This window comes from Sciurus carolinensis, chromosome 1, assembly GCF_902686445.1.
Source record: "Sciurus carolinensis chromosome 1, mSciCar1.2, whole genome shotgun sequence".
In the NCBI taxonomy this organism is placed as follows: Eukaryota; Metazoa; Chordata; class Mammalia; order Rodentia; family Sciuridae; genus Sciurus; species Sciurus carolinensis.
In genome coordinates, this window is record NC_062213.1 from 104338498 (window position 1) to 104351315 (window position 12818).

General features: G+C 30.9%; 1 protein-coding gene across 2 annotated transcripts in view; it reads right to left on the reverse strand.

The window, feature by feature from the left end:
• Positions 1-12818, reverse strand: part of Man1a2 (mannosidase alpha class 1A member 2) — a 165471-nt gene that overhangs the window by 54195 nt on the left and 98458 nt on the right. For both annotated transcript variants that reach the window (XM_047552195.1, XM_047552191.1), the window contains exons 7-8: positions 6419-6542; positions 3676-3769 (exon numbers count right to left, since the gene is read on the reverse strand). In XM_047552195.1, the coding sequence (XP_047408151.1) occupies positions 3676-3769; positions 6419-6542 (218 nt within the window). The remainder of the gene's footprint in view (positions 1-3675; positions 3770-6418; positions 6543-12818) is intronic.

Below are 12818 nucleotides of genomic sequence, written 5' to 3' on the forward strand. Positions count from 1 at the left end.
TTTAATTGCAGGAGTTCTTTATATAATCATATTTTTTTCATATATTTTACACATACCCTCATCATATATACAGTTTTCAAAAATTCTCTCTCATTCTGTGGATGGTCTTTCATTCTCATGACTGTGCACAAAGTTTTTATATTTAATAAAAAAATTTTTAAACTATTGTTATCTGTGTCTTTGTCATACTGAAGAATCCAATAATGAATCCAAAGACATGACAATTTGCCACTAAGTGTTTCTAAGAGTTTTAAAGTTTGCACTCTTAAATTTAGGGTTTTTAAAATCTATTTTAAGATAATTTTTATAGATGGCATAAGGTATTCTTTTTCATATTTTTCTGAAAATTGTTGAAGAGAAAGAGTGATCTTCAATAATTAAGATGCTATTAATACTATTACTGTTTGTTCATTTCAAGGCTGACAGTTCTCAAATGATGATTTATTTTTTCCAATAGCTTCATATTTTATTGTGAATGAAGGCATCCTGGTTTTTATTTCACAATGTTTTTAACAGTACTTCAAAAGAAATTTTGATGTTTATTACCAAATTTGGATAATAAGGCAAACACAAAGGAGAAAATAAAAACAAACATTCAGAAGAAACAGAACACTCTGCTTTCTATTATTAAATTCTTTTCTCTCTTTCTAAATGTCTTTCTAGATTTGTCATATTTATCCATGTCAAGTACACTACAACTTTTAATGGCTGTATATATGGAGGGACCATAATTCTTATTTAACCAAATATGTATTAAAGAATGTTTAAAAAATGTCCAATGAAAGTGCATTACACACAAAAATGCTATTTAAATTAACTAAAAGTAAATAAAATTTAAAATAAAGTTCCAAATAATACTCATAAGATATCAAGTGCTTAATAACCTTATGTGGCTAGTGACTACTATATGGGTCAATAGAAATAGGGAACATTTTGCTCATCATAGAAAGTTCTGTTAGACAAGAGTTATTTTAAAATGTTTAAAATTGTCACTATTATAAATAACTCCTGGGTTATTGTAAATAAACGTTAATGTATAGCTCTGAAAATTTCTTTGGAATAAAATACAGGAAATGAGTCATTAGTTCAAGAGGTGTATGAACATTCATACTCTTTGAAACACTGGGTATATGGGAGACGTCAGTTTCCTTTGTCAATTTAATAATCAAAAAATCATGTTTCTGTTTAAAAGCTGCACTGATTTGATTATGGGCATGGTGAAATGAGAGAGACGAAGATCTCTGGGGATCAGTCCAGAGATGCTACTAGTATTATAGTCTTTGTAAATACTAGTGTAGAAGCAGTACTCTGTACAAAAAAAGATGTTGTTATATTGCATTGTCTCCAAATACTACTTATTTTTATTAATACTACCTTTAGTTAAATATGAATATTTATTGTTCATTTGTTTGTTTTTATGAATTAATTTTTCTCAGCTGATTTTTTATCAGTCATTAATCTTTTCTTATAATATTGTAAGCGGTCTTGAAAAGAAAGGATATGAAAACCTTGTTTTCCAAATATGTTCGAATATTTCTTTAGTTCATAACTTGCCTTTTGTTTTGAAATGTAGGTTAACATTTATATATAGTAAAAATAGACACCTTTTCCTTTGTTTCTGCTTTGAGCGATATGCTTAGAAAGTTTTCCTAATTTTATGTTCAACCATTTTTTAGTATTTTTATGGTTTCATTTTGAACATTAATAGTTATGCTACATAGAATATATACTGGCATATGGTATAAGGCAGGAATTAATCATATTTTTTTCCAATGTTATAATATTACCAACTTAGTACAACTCTAAGGGATAAAAATTTACAACAAAATTCACCAAGTACACCAAGTAGACATCCAATCCAGTCACTTTTATCTGGAACACAAAAACTGAATTTTTTTCATTTACTTATTATTTAATTACTTTCTGTAGTACTGGGAATTGAACCCAGGGGCTTTGGCACTGAGCTACATCCCCAGTCCTTTTTATTTTTTATTTTGAGACCTGCAATTTGTGATTCTCCTTTCTCAGCCTCCCAAGTAGCTGGAATCACAGATGTGTGTCACCACACCTGGCAAACACTGTACTTAAATATTTTAGAAATGTGGCTCTCCAGGTTTTGCTTTCGCAGAAAATACAATTTCCATTCACTCCAGGCATTAGACCTTATCTTCAAAATAAAGAGAAAAGTGAGCTTCATGTGCTATGGGCCAGGCTATATGGGCAATAACCAGATTCCATTTTACCCTGAGACTCCATGTCATGTAAAAAATGCTTCTGTAAGAAAAATCTACCTCTGCTATTCTGATCCTGCTTAGCACAACTTGCTTAGAAACGCAAATGTTTCTGTTCTTCTTCTACAAAGTAAAATTGTTCTCTTTTTGGTTCCCATTTTTCTTGCACAATGTACCCTGTCAGAGAATGTCTAGACTTTAGTGACCATTCTTTAACTTGTACTCAACTAGGATTGTTTTGACGCACATCTGCTTATGATTTTAGATCTCAGAATGTTGTTTATGGTTTTAAGTCAGATCAACAGCCACTTATGATTAATGAGGATTCTGGACTATAAAGTTGTACTCTAATCCTTGATGGGGGTCGAAGAGTACGGACTTCAATCCCCAGTAACAACGACAATAAAAAGGAAGTACCAAAAAGTGAGATCTATTCTATGAAAGACTTACATGGACCAATCTGCTCGTCTTTCATAAAATCACAGCAAACTCCTGAAAAAAGAGCCTAAAAGACAATTCCAAGGCAAAGGTTTTCCCACTCTTCATATTTGCACTGGCAAAGTTTTTCACTAGCAGATTTAGAAATGTTTCCGACACATAAAATTTAACGATTGTTATGATTGTCACTTTTGTCTCTTATTACTTCATTATGATTTTATTAGTGTCAAAAATAACTCAAATATGTTTATTAGGGGGTGAAGATGCAATAATTATCATAATTCCCTAAGTTCCACAATTCCACATGAACATTATTATTTTTTAAAAATCAGCTCCTTCAAAGAAATAGTCTAAAGCTCTAATAATAAAAATCAGCACCTCCCCAAATTCGATACTGTCAGGCAGAGTAATCACTTCTATCACAGTTTCACATTAACAACTGGTACATTCCTCTAACTGCAACATTTATCATATTATATTCTAACTACCTAAGTGTATCCTACTAGGCTGGGAGTTCCCCAAATTCAGGTAAAGCCCTGTATGTTCTTTCCCCACCGCCAGTCACATTCAAAAACTTGGCACAGAGCCCAGTAAATAATGGGTGCCATGATACCTTTTACTTAAACTAGACATAGTTTGTCCAAGAGCAACTTCCCCCTTTTCTAGTTTAACTTATTCATTTGTTTCAAAATCCTCTCAAACAGTGCCAAAGATATGATTAAGTAGTAAGTACAACCCTTCAAACTGCTGCACTGTATTTTAGCAAAATATTTAAAATACATGAAATAAAATATTTTTGTGGGACAGCTTATTAATGTTTCATTTTATGAGAAGAAAAACAAGCTTTGAGTGATTAGAAACTTGTCAAAGTTAACAGCACTATTAGATCTCAGGGTTATATATAAACTGATGGTTCTAATTTTCAGTGTACCTTTTACTACATCAAGCAAGAGTTTTCAGACAATTAACCTTTTAACAAAATATCGGTTGTACCAGAAATACTTACACTGACCCCAGCGCCCTGTTCTTGGGTTCAAATAATTTGGATAAAGGCCATTTGGACGATCCATTTGCTGAAGTAGTTTCCGAATATGCATGACCTAAGCAAAATAATTTAAAATTAAGAATGTAATGAACAGAAATAAATGTTACCGAGATTTGGTATTAGCCCAGTCTTTGTTTTCTTTTACATTTCTTTGGTTTTTGTTTTTTTCTCTCACTTAAGAACCTTCAAAACACTCCCTGCCTTTTTTATGTGTGGTGGTCAGGAAAGTCTGCTATTTCTTAAATGACTCATTATTCTTAAAAGATTGTTATTTAAAAAGTAAAGCAATAATAAAAGTGAAGTAAAGTAGCTCAGATACAAATCATCTTATGTACATAATTATTTATTTACTTATGTACTTGCTTATGTATATGTGTAAGTGTTACTGAAATATAAACCTAGGCCTCCTGTATGCTGTGCAGGTGCTTTACTGCTGAGCTACACCCTCAGCCCTGTGAAACCATTTTAAATTCCTACATTCTACTATCCAGAAATAAGACATCAGAAACATTGGTGATAAATATAATTCCAAACATATTCAATATATATTTATATTCAATATATTTAAACATGAGAACATTAATAATTTCATAGAAATGGAGTCATAACATTTCTATTAGAAAGTATTACATTATATTGAACTTAATAAATGAAAAAACAAATGAAGTCAAATCAAATGGTTTAACTTTAAATTTTGGCCCTGTACTACATATCCCTAAATTCTTAAAATTCCAATTCCTAAGAGATCTCCCTAAAGTTATGAAATGAAATCATAAAATATATTAAGATTTTCCAGGGATTTATTCTCATTTAATTCTAGGTTGGTTGGATTTTATAAATGCTTTAGACAGGGGGAGTGTTTAGGTGATACAGCAATAAAGTGCTTTATGACTTGTATTCTTTAATTGAGAATGTTATCTTTATTTCTGAAGGAGAACTTGGCTGGCATTATTTCCCAGTGGTTGGGAAAACATTCTTTTTTTCATAGGACCTTGTATATACTTGTCTTTTCTGGGCTTGGGCATAACACTAATCCTTTCCCTGCGAGCTTTTCCATCATCTCTTATTTGGCTGAATAACACATAGTTTTAGGAATAGGATCAAGAATGCTATTTATATTTCCTGTGTCCTTTCATATCTGAGATTAACATTATGTACAATAATCTCAATCTGAATAATTCTATGAACCAGTTTTAGACAGTTCTGAGGATATTATGTAACATGAGAAAACTAGTGACTTTTTGTTATCTGAAAATTATGTATCATATTGAATTATCTTGGCCTCTCTTCCCTATCATTTTCTTTCCTTTCAACTTCTATATATTAACTTTTTTCAATTTTAACTTTTATTTTTCTTTGCTATATTTTGAACCCTTTCTTTGTTTGCTTCCATTCTGGCCTTCATTTTGGTAATAATTCTCTTATACTTTGTTGCTGATATCACATCTTATACTGCTCTACACAGATAAGGGCTTATACTCTTTCCTGTGATAATGTTTGCTCAGAATTTTCAACTGCTATTCTCTGATAAATATTTTTTGGCCTGCATTTTTTTATGTGCCTTTCCTTCTTTTATTCTGGGAAATCTTTTGTATAAATTTAGTATATTCTTTTTTGATGAATTACTCATTACTATTTTTTTTTGACTTAACTATTCACAAGGAAGTTTTCACACATAAGGCTAGATAAGAGTCCAGATGTATATATGTTTTTATAGTCTTTGCTTTTCTCTAGTCAACTGTGATTGACAATGGAGCACTCACTGCTCATGATGGAGAATGTGTCATTCTCTCTTCTTGCCCAAGTTTGCAGACACAAACATAGCTTGTCTGTGAAATTCCTTGTTATTTTTCTAGTTTCTCAGCACATTATTTATAGTTTAAATAAGTATTAACCATGAGTCTATGATCCTACTCTCATTTAAGTCCTCTTTGATGCCATTTAATACAGTACTGAACTTCACTTTTTGTTAGATTTATTTGTGGAAAACATACTTTTGTTCCCACCACATAAGGCATCTTTTTAATAAAATGACACTTTCTGCCTTTTGTAGATGGTTCAGAGAAATGCTACTGTTTTTTAATGTTCATACTGGTCTTTTATACAAAAAATAAAATACATTAAGCTCTTGGTTTTAAGCTCTTATACATTAAGCTCTTGGTTTTAGTCACTGAAACAGACTATTCAGGTTGAAGATATAGCTCTGTGGTAGAGTACATGTTTAGCATGTGCAAAGCCCTTAGGTTCAATACACATACCCTGTCCACTCCACACACTGCGCACACCCCCACCCAAAAAAAAAAAAAAGAAAGAAAAAATTTAGACTATCTTAATATATTAGGTAGATAATCATGTAATCTCTGAATAATCAGTATTTTCTTTCTTGCTTTTCAATTCTTAAACCTTTTGTTCATTTTGTTTTTCTTGTCTTACCATGCTGGCTACAACTTCAGCACAACAGAAATAACAATGAAATTTTTTGCTGAATAAGAACGGCAATGCTATTTTTAAAAATCATTCAAATAATAATAAATGTTTTAAATATGTTTTAAATAGAAAATCTATCTCTTTGGGTAATTTAAAAAGGAAAAAATAATAATGTCCAGAACTCTGATAAACATATTAAATACTAATCAAGTCTTTGGGCAAATTTTAAATAAAAACTCTTTTAAAACAAACAAACAAAAAAGGAAAGAAAACTAACCTTTTTATAGTATACCAGGTCCCCTGTCAAGTAGCTGAGGTGGACAAATTCCATATGTAGTGTACCAAATTCAGCCAGAATGCTGCTACCTGCAGACGCCCAGCCCCAGTTTCGCCCTACTCCACTGAATAAAAAGAAAGGATTGGGAAAAAACAAACAAAAAAATTCTAATGATTACATAAATTTTAAATAAATCCCTTAAATATTATTATATCTAACAATTGTTAATTTATATCTAAAAGTTTGATCATTAAAAATTTATATAGGTAATATATCCATGTTTTAAATTAAGACTACATAAAAAGTATACATTAAATATATTTTATCCATTCTCATCTCCTGTCACACCACCACTTCATTTCATATTAATTCAAAATTTTCATGCATATATAAGCAATCTAAATATATATTCATATTTCCCTCCTTTCCTAGGCCAAATATAGCACACTATACTAACTGCTCTGTATCTTTCATTTTACTCTTACAATGCACCTTAGTTGTCCTTCTGTTATCAGTTCACAGCTTTCTTCTCCAGGGTTTCTTTATAAGCTTCATAGAATTCAATGATTTTAATGATTCTCCACTGAAATGTCCCATCCCAGGGGCATAGGACAATGTGTGCGAGCATTTCAACCTGTCTCAAACCTTAAGTGTACGACTTGCATTTACTGTGAGAGGATCAAAGATGTAAAATATAATAAATGGTTAGAGCAGTATCATACCATAAATAACTATCCTGATCCAAATATTGGTAGTGTTTGAGTAAAATCTATTGCATTATATAAATAGATATAATTTATTTAATCAATACCCTATTGATGGTCCCTACAGATTTTTTCAGTATTTTATTATCATGAAAACTTCTATCATGAACTTTCATTCATGAAACTTTCTATCATGAAAACAGAAAATAAATTTCTGTATATTTCATTTTTGTAGAAATAATCTCTAGGATAAGTTCCTGCCCTTTTTTTTTTCAGTCTGCTCTATATTTATGGTAGTCTATTTCACATTTACCTGTACCTTTTATATAGTTGCCCTGGGATCTCAAAGGTCTTTACCAAAGCTCCTTCACCTTGGCAGATGTACACACTGATCTGGTCTCCTCAAAATAATATGACTTTTAAACTCTTCCTTTAGTCATTTAGGTTCCTTCTGCAATTTTCTGTTGGATTTCTTTGAGTCAGTGTCAGGCACATGCATACAGAATCACCAATAACTTAAGGAAAATTCCTACAAAAATTTTTGGGCTTTTCAAAAGTCTTTCCTGTCTGAGAAAATGTCCTCATGTCTCAGTCATTTTAGGAGTTACAAGACCTGATTATCTGTTCTCTCTGCTCAAAAAGACATACCAGTTTGAGTTTGGTCTCTACTGCCCTGCACCACTGGCTAGAACAGGCCCTCCGGGAAAAATGTCAGTATTTACATAGAGATGAATTTAAGATCACAGACCCTCAAGAATTGAGTTAGTTGCTCTCTGAAGCCTTTAAACAATTTGGTCTTATATACTCCTAGATTTTATGATTGCTTTTGGTAAGAAGGTAGGCTGATAAAAGCTATTTCATGGTTAGAAATGAAGTCTTGATTTATTATTCAAGCAGTAGAGTTCATGAATTCTTCTTACTAGAATTCTAATCCATTCTCTGGGTTTTTTCTTACTTTTAGAAGTACAATTATCAATATTATTCTCATCTTATATCCACTTGCCCTCTGCCAGTTCAGTATACCTTATATTTTTATTGATTAGTGCTAAGAAAACATCAAAATTATATCAGAACGTATCAGTACATTGCTTAATGTTCCTTCACTATTAGACATTATATTTACAAAATATACAAAATTGTGGAAGCCAATTTCACTAACAGATTTTTAATGACTATAGGCTGAATTAAAGAAGGTGTATGAATATACTAACTACATAGGACAAATAAGTGCCTACTACCCTGTGGGAGACACACTGGTAAACCTAACATATGTTATTTGTGTTTCCACAATTAAAAGATCATTTAAATAGTTACAGTTGTTATGAAGAAAATTAAATAAGAAAATAGAAAACTGAATAATTTACTATGATAGAAAGCACGTTAAATGAAAGGCTCTTTATGTATCAAGTTCACACAGCGTCTTTCTGAAACGACTCAGTCTGAATTAAGACCTGAATGAAGAGAAGGAGACACTCATGAATAGATCTGGAAGAAGAGAATTCCTAGGAAGGGAAACAGCAAAATGGCAACTGGCTTGATGGAAAGGAAGGGGTACTATTGTAACTAGAGATCCGGAAGTAAGAGGAAGTCAATGATACAGGATGAGGTTTTTGAGTTAGTAAAACCCAAACTCCACAAGAATTCTATAGGTTGTGGTACAATTTCAGAATTTTCATTTTAAGTGTGATGAAAGGTCATGGATGACTGAGCATAATGCTTTAGGAAGGAAAACATACTATTTAGAAAGATTAGCTAGGTCTTGGCGTAGTGAATAAATTGCAGTGTGGTCAAATATAAACACACAGCCCAGGAAGTTCAAGAATTTACCCTTCTCTGTAGAAACTTTCTGGCAAAAGTCACAAAGGAAAGCTTCACTCACAATACACTGAAATACTTTTCAAAATACTAAATTATAAACAAGGTTTGTTATTTTATATAGTGCCTCATGAAAAGAATCTAAAATATTAAATTACACACACACACATACCCTGCAGAAAAAATAACTCAGGAAAATAAGAAAATCGTCAAGAACAAGAAATAAAACTGTCAAGGACAAAAAAGTTCCAAGTATAGAAAAGAGACAAGCTGCCAAAAACCAAGCAGATAATCATTTCTGCTCCAAATGTTGTGATTTTTTTCAGATGATCAAAATAAAAGTACAGATATTTAAATGTACATGTTTTTATATACAATAAGTACCTGAATATATTTATAATGAATAATAATAAAACAAACAAGTAAAACATGGTTTCTCTCTTGGCTGATTACGAACAACAGAATTTTAAATAAGATAATAGAAAACTGAATAATTTACTAAGATAGAAAGCACGTTAAAAGAAAGGCTCTTTATGTATCAAGTTCACACAGTGTCTTTCTGAAACGACTCAGTCTGAATTAAGACCTGAATGAAGAGAAGGAGAACTCATGAATAGATCTGGAAGAAGAGAATTCCTAGGAAGGGAAACAGCAAAATGAAGTCTTATTTTCAATGTAAACAACAAGTTTGCTTGACAAACTTCTGATGATTTTCAAAGAAAATCAACCTGAATGTCCTACCATCATATTAACTATTTAGATAATAAATTTGAATTGTATTTTGTTCAAAGTCCATTGAAAATTTTTAATTGGTGTATTCAAAGAATAAAGCTTCTAGTTAAATGTAAAATCAGAAATGAAGTTTGCAAACAAACGATGTTAAATAAAATTCATCCCAACAAAAGCCAAGTATGAACTAATAAATTAAAGCATTCAAACAATATGTAAGTTTAAGTTGCAGTATCTTGACCTATAAATGAATGATTTGATGGAGCTATTTTCAATTAGACACATTTAAATTGTAGACCTAGATGAAATGAAGAAGTCCTATGATTTTTGGATTAACTAAATTGAAAAAATTATTTAAAAAAATTAAAAACAGAAGTCTTATTTTCAATGTAAAAATATATAACATTTGTAGAATGCATTCTGAATTAAAGTAAAAGGATGCATTTTTGAAAATAGCTGGTTCAAAATATTTACACATTTTTGATGCAAAATTTTAAAATTTAGAGTATCTGGCATTTAAGCAGAATTTGATCTAAGCAACTGTTCAGGGAATACCTTCTAAAATAAAAGCAGACAAAAATCAAGCACAGATATTAGTAATTTCAAAATTGGATAAATGTACATGGATATACAACTTTTTTTTAAGAAATGATTCCATTTGGAGAATAGTTTTATAAACAGAACTGCTTCGCAATACAACTAGTAAAATAAAACCAATTTATCAATCATTAAATACTTTAAAAATTAAGTAATTTTAATTATTTTAGCTCTAACTTTCACTCACAAATTGTACACTTATGACTAACAAGCTGTATGGTCTCCCTTACAAGATGCCATAACCCAGTTTTTACATTTTTCTAGTATAAAGTAATTATTTTCCCTATGATCTAACTTATAGGGTAGCATTTTATCTTTTAGACTATGAAATTTTCTTCCCTTTCCCCTTGGGAGATTTAACCTATACTTAGGTTTTTGTTTTTAGGAAATATGCTATGAGAAATATCATTTTGTATATGTCTTTAATTCATCCCAACAAAAGCAAAGTATGAACTAATAAATTAAAGCACTCAAACAATATGTAAGTTTACATACATAGCTCTATTATTACATATTATTACATAGCTCTATTATTTCCTTAGGATAAAATGCCAGAGATGGAACTGCTGCATCAAAAGTAATATAAAGTTTTAGAGGCTTCTGACAAATAATGATAAACTAGTCTACAAGTAAAGTTACAATGTAAGAATGAACTACTTCTCACCTTATCTACAACAGAATGTAAAGTTTTTAAAAATTTAAAAAACTTCCCTGTTTGACAGAATGTAACAACTTTATTTTAATATGAAATTTGATTTCTGTTGTATTTTCATTTAATTTAGGGAGATAATATGTTCAGAAGACATAAAATTCAAAGTATACGCTCCAAAGTAAAAAGACTTAGACATATCTAAGTCTTGTTCCTTTTCCAATAAGGTCCTGATCTGAAAGTCAGTCTGCGGTCATATTTTCATCTGCCCTTTTGGAAAATTTTGTGAATATCTAAACATAATTTGAACTGCTTCTTACATTAGGATTTAACATAATTTTAAATGTCCGTTGATCATTTCTATTTTGAACCCTATTTTTAAAATTTTTTTTAGCTGTATATGGCAATAATTTATTTATTTTTATGTGATGCCGAGGATCAAACACAGGGCCTCACCCATGTGAAGCAAATGCTCCACCATTGAGCTACATACAAGAGAAATTTGAATTTCTCTTGGACATATAAATACCTTAGAAGGATAATTTATTAATCATATGCTAATTCTATTTTAACTTTACATAAAACTGCTGAACTGTTTTCCAAAGTGGCTATACCAGTTCACATCGCAACATAAGTATACTATCTTGCTTTTTTTTTTTTTCAATTTTTCCCATCAATTCTTTACTTTTCTTACCCAATATTGAGTATTATTTTTGTATTCCAATTTCTCTACTGAGATTCTTTTTGTGTTTATAGCTGCTCTAGGGATTACAACACATCATTAATTTATACAGTATATATTCAACTATTATACTATTTCCATATAATGTAAGAATATTATAATACCATGACTTACAATAGATTCACTTATGATTATTTTTATAGTTGATTTTTTTTTTTTTTTTTTTTGGTACCAGGAATTGAATCCAGGTGTGTTTAACTACTGAGCCATATCCTCAGCCCTTTTTATTTTTTTATTCTGAAACAAGGTCTCACTAAGTTTCTGAGGGTCTCACTAAGTTCCTAAGGCTGGCTTTGAACTTATGATCCTCCTGCTGCTAGAATTACAGGCATGCGCTACCACGCCATGCTGAACTTACATTTTTTTGACTTTACAATGTTGCAAAAGCAACACACAATCAGTAAAAATCATACTTTGAATTTTGATCCTTTCCTGGGCTATCTATATGTGGTCACAAACTCTCTGGAGATGCTGGGAAGTAGCAGTGAATCACAAATCCCAGTTGGCCATTCAATTACAATTTTATTAGTAAAATCCTAATACTCTTAAGACAGTGTACTGTGTTGCTAAGCCATAATGCTTGACAGGTTAGGTACACTAAATGCATTTTCTTTTTTTAATTTTTATTTTTTCAGTTGTCAATGGACCTGTCATTTATTTGTATGTGGTATTGAGGATCGAACCCTGTGCCTTACACATGCTAGGTAAGCACTCTTCCACTGAGCCATAACCCCAGCCCATTAAATGCACTTTCAACATAATATTTTCAGCTTATGATGGGTTTATCGGTATGTAATCCCATTATGAGCTGAAAAGCATCCATAATTGCTCTGCAATTTGCATAGCATCCTTTGTGCTACTATGGTCACACATTTTCTTCCACATATATATTATAGACCACACAATGCAAATTATTATTTTTGCTTCAATTATCATTTGAAGAAAATTCTAAGACTACATCAGAAAAATAAGCCTTTTATATTCATTTAAATATTTACCATTTCCACTGATCGTCTCTTTTTATAGATCTGTCTTCCCATCTGATGTCATTAAAAATTCCCTTTAACATTCCTATTAACAGAGACCTGCTGGCAACAAATTCTTTAAGATTTTATTTGCCTAAAAATGGCTTAATTTCATCTTCATTTTGAAGAATATTATTAG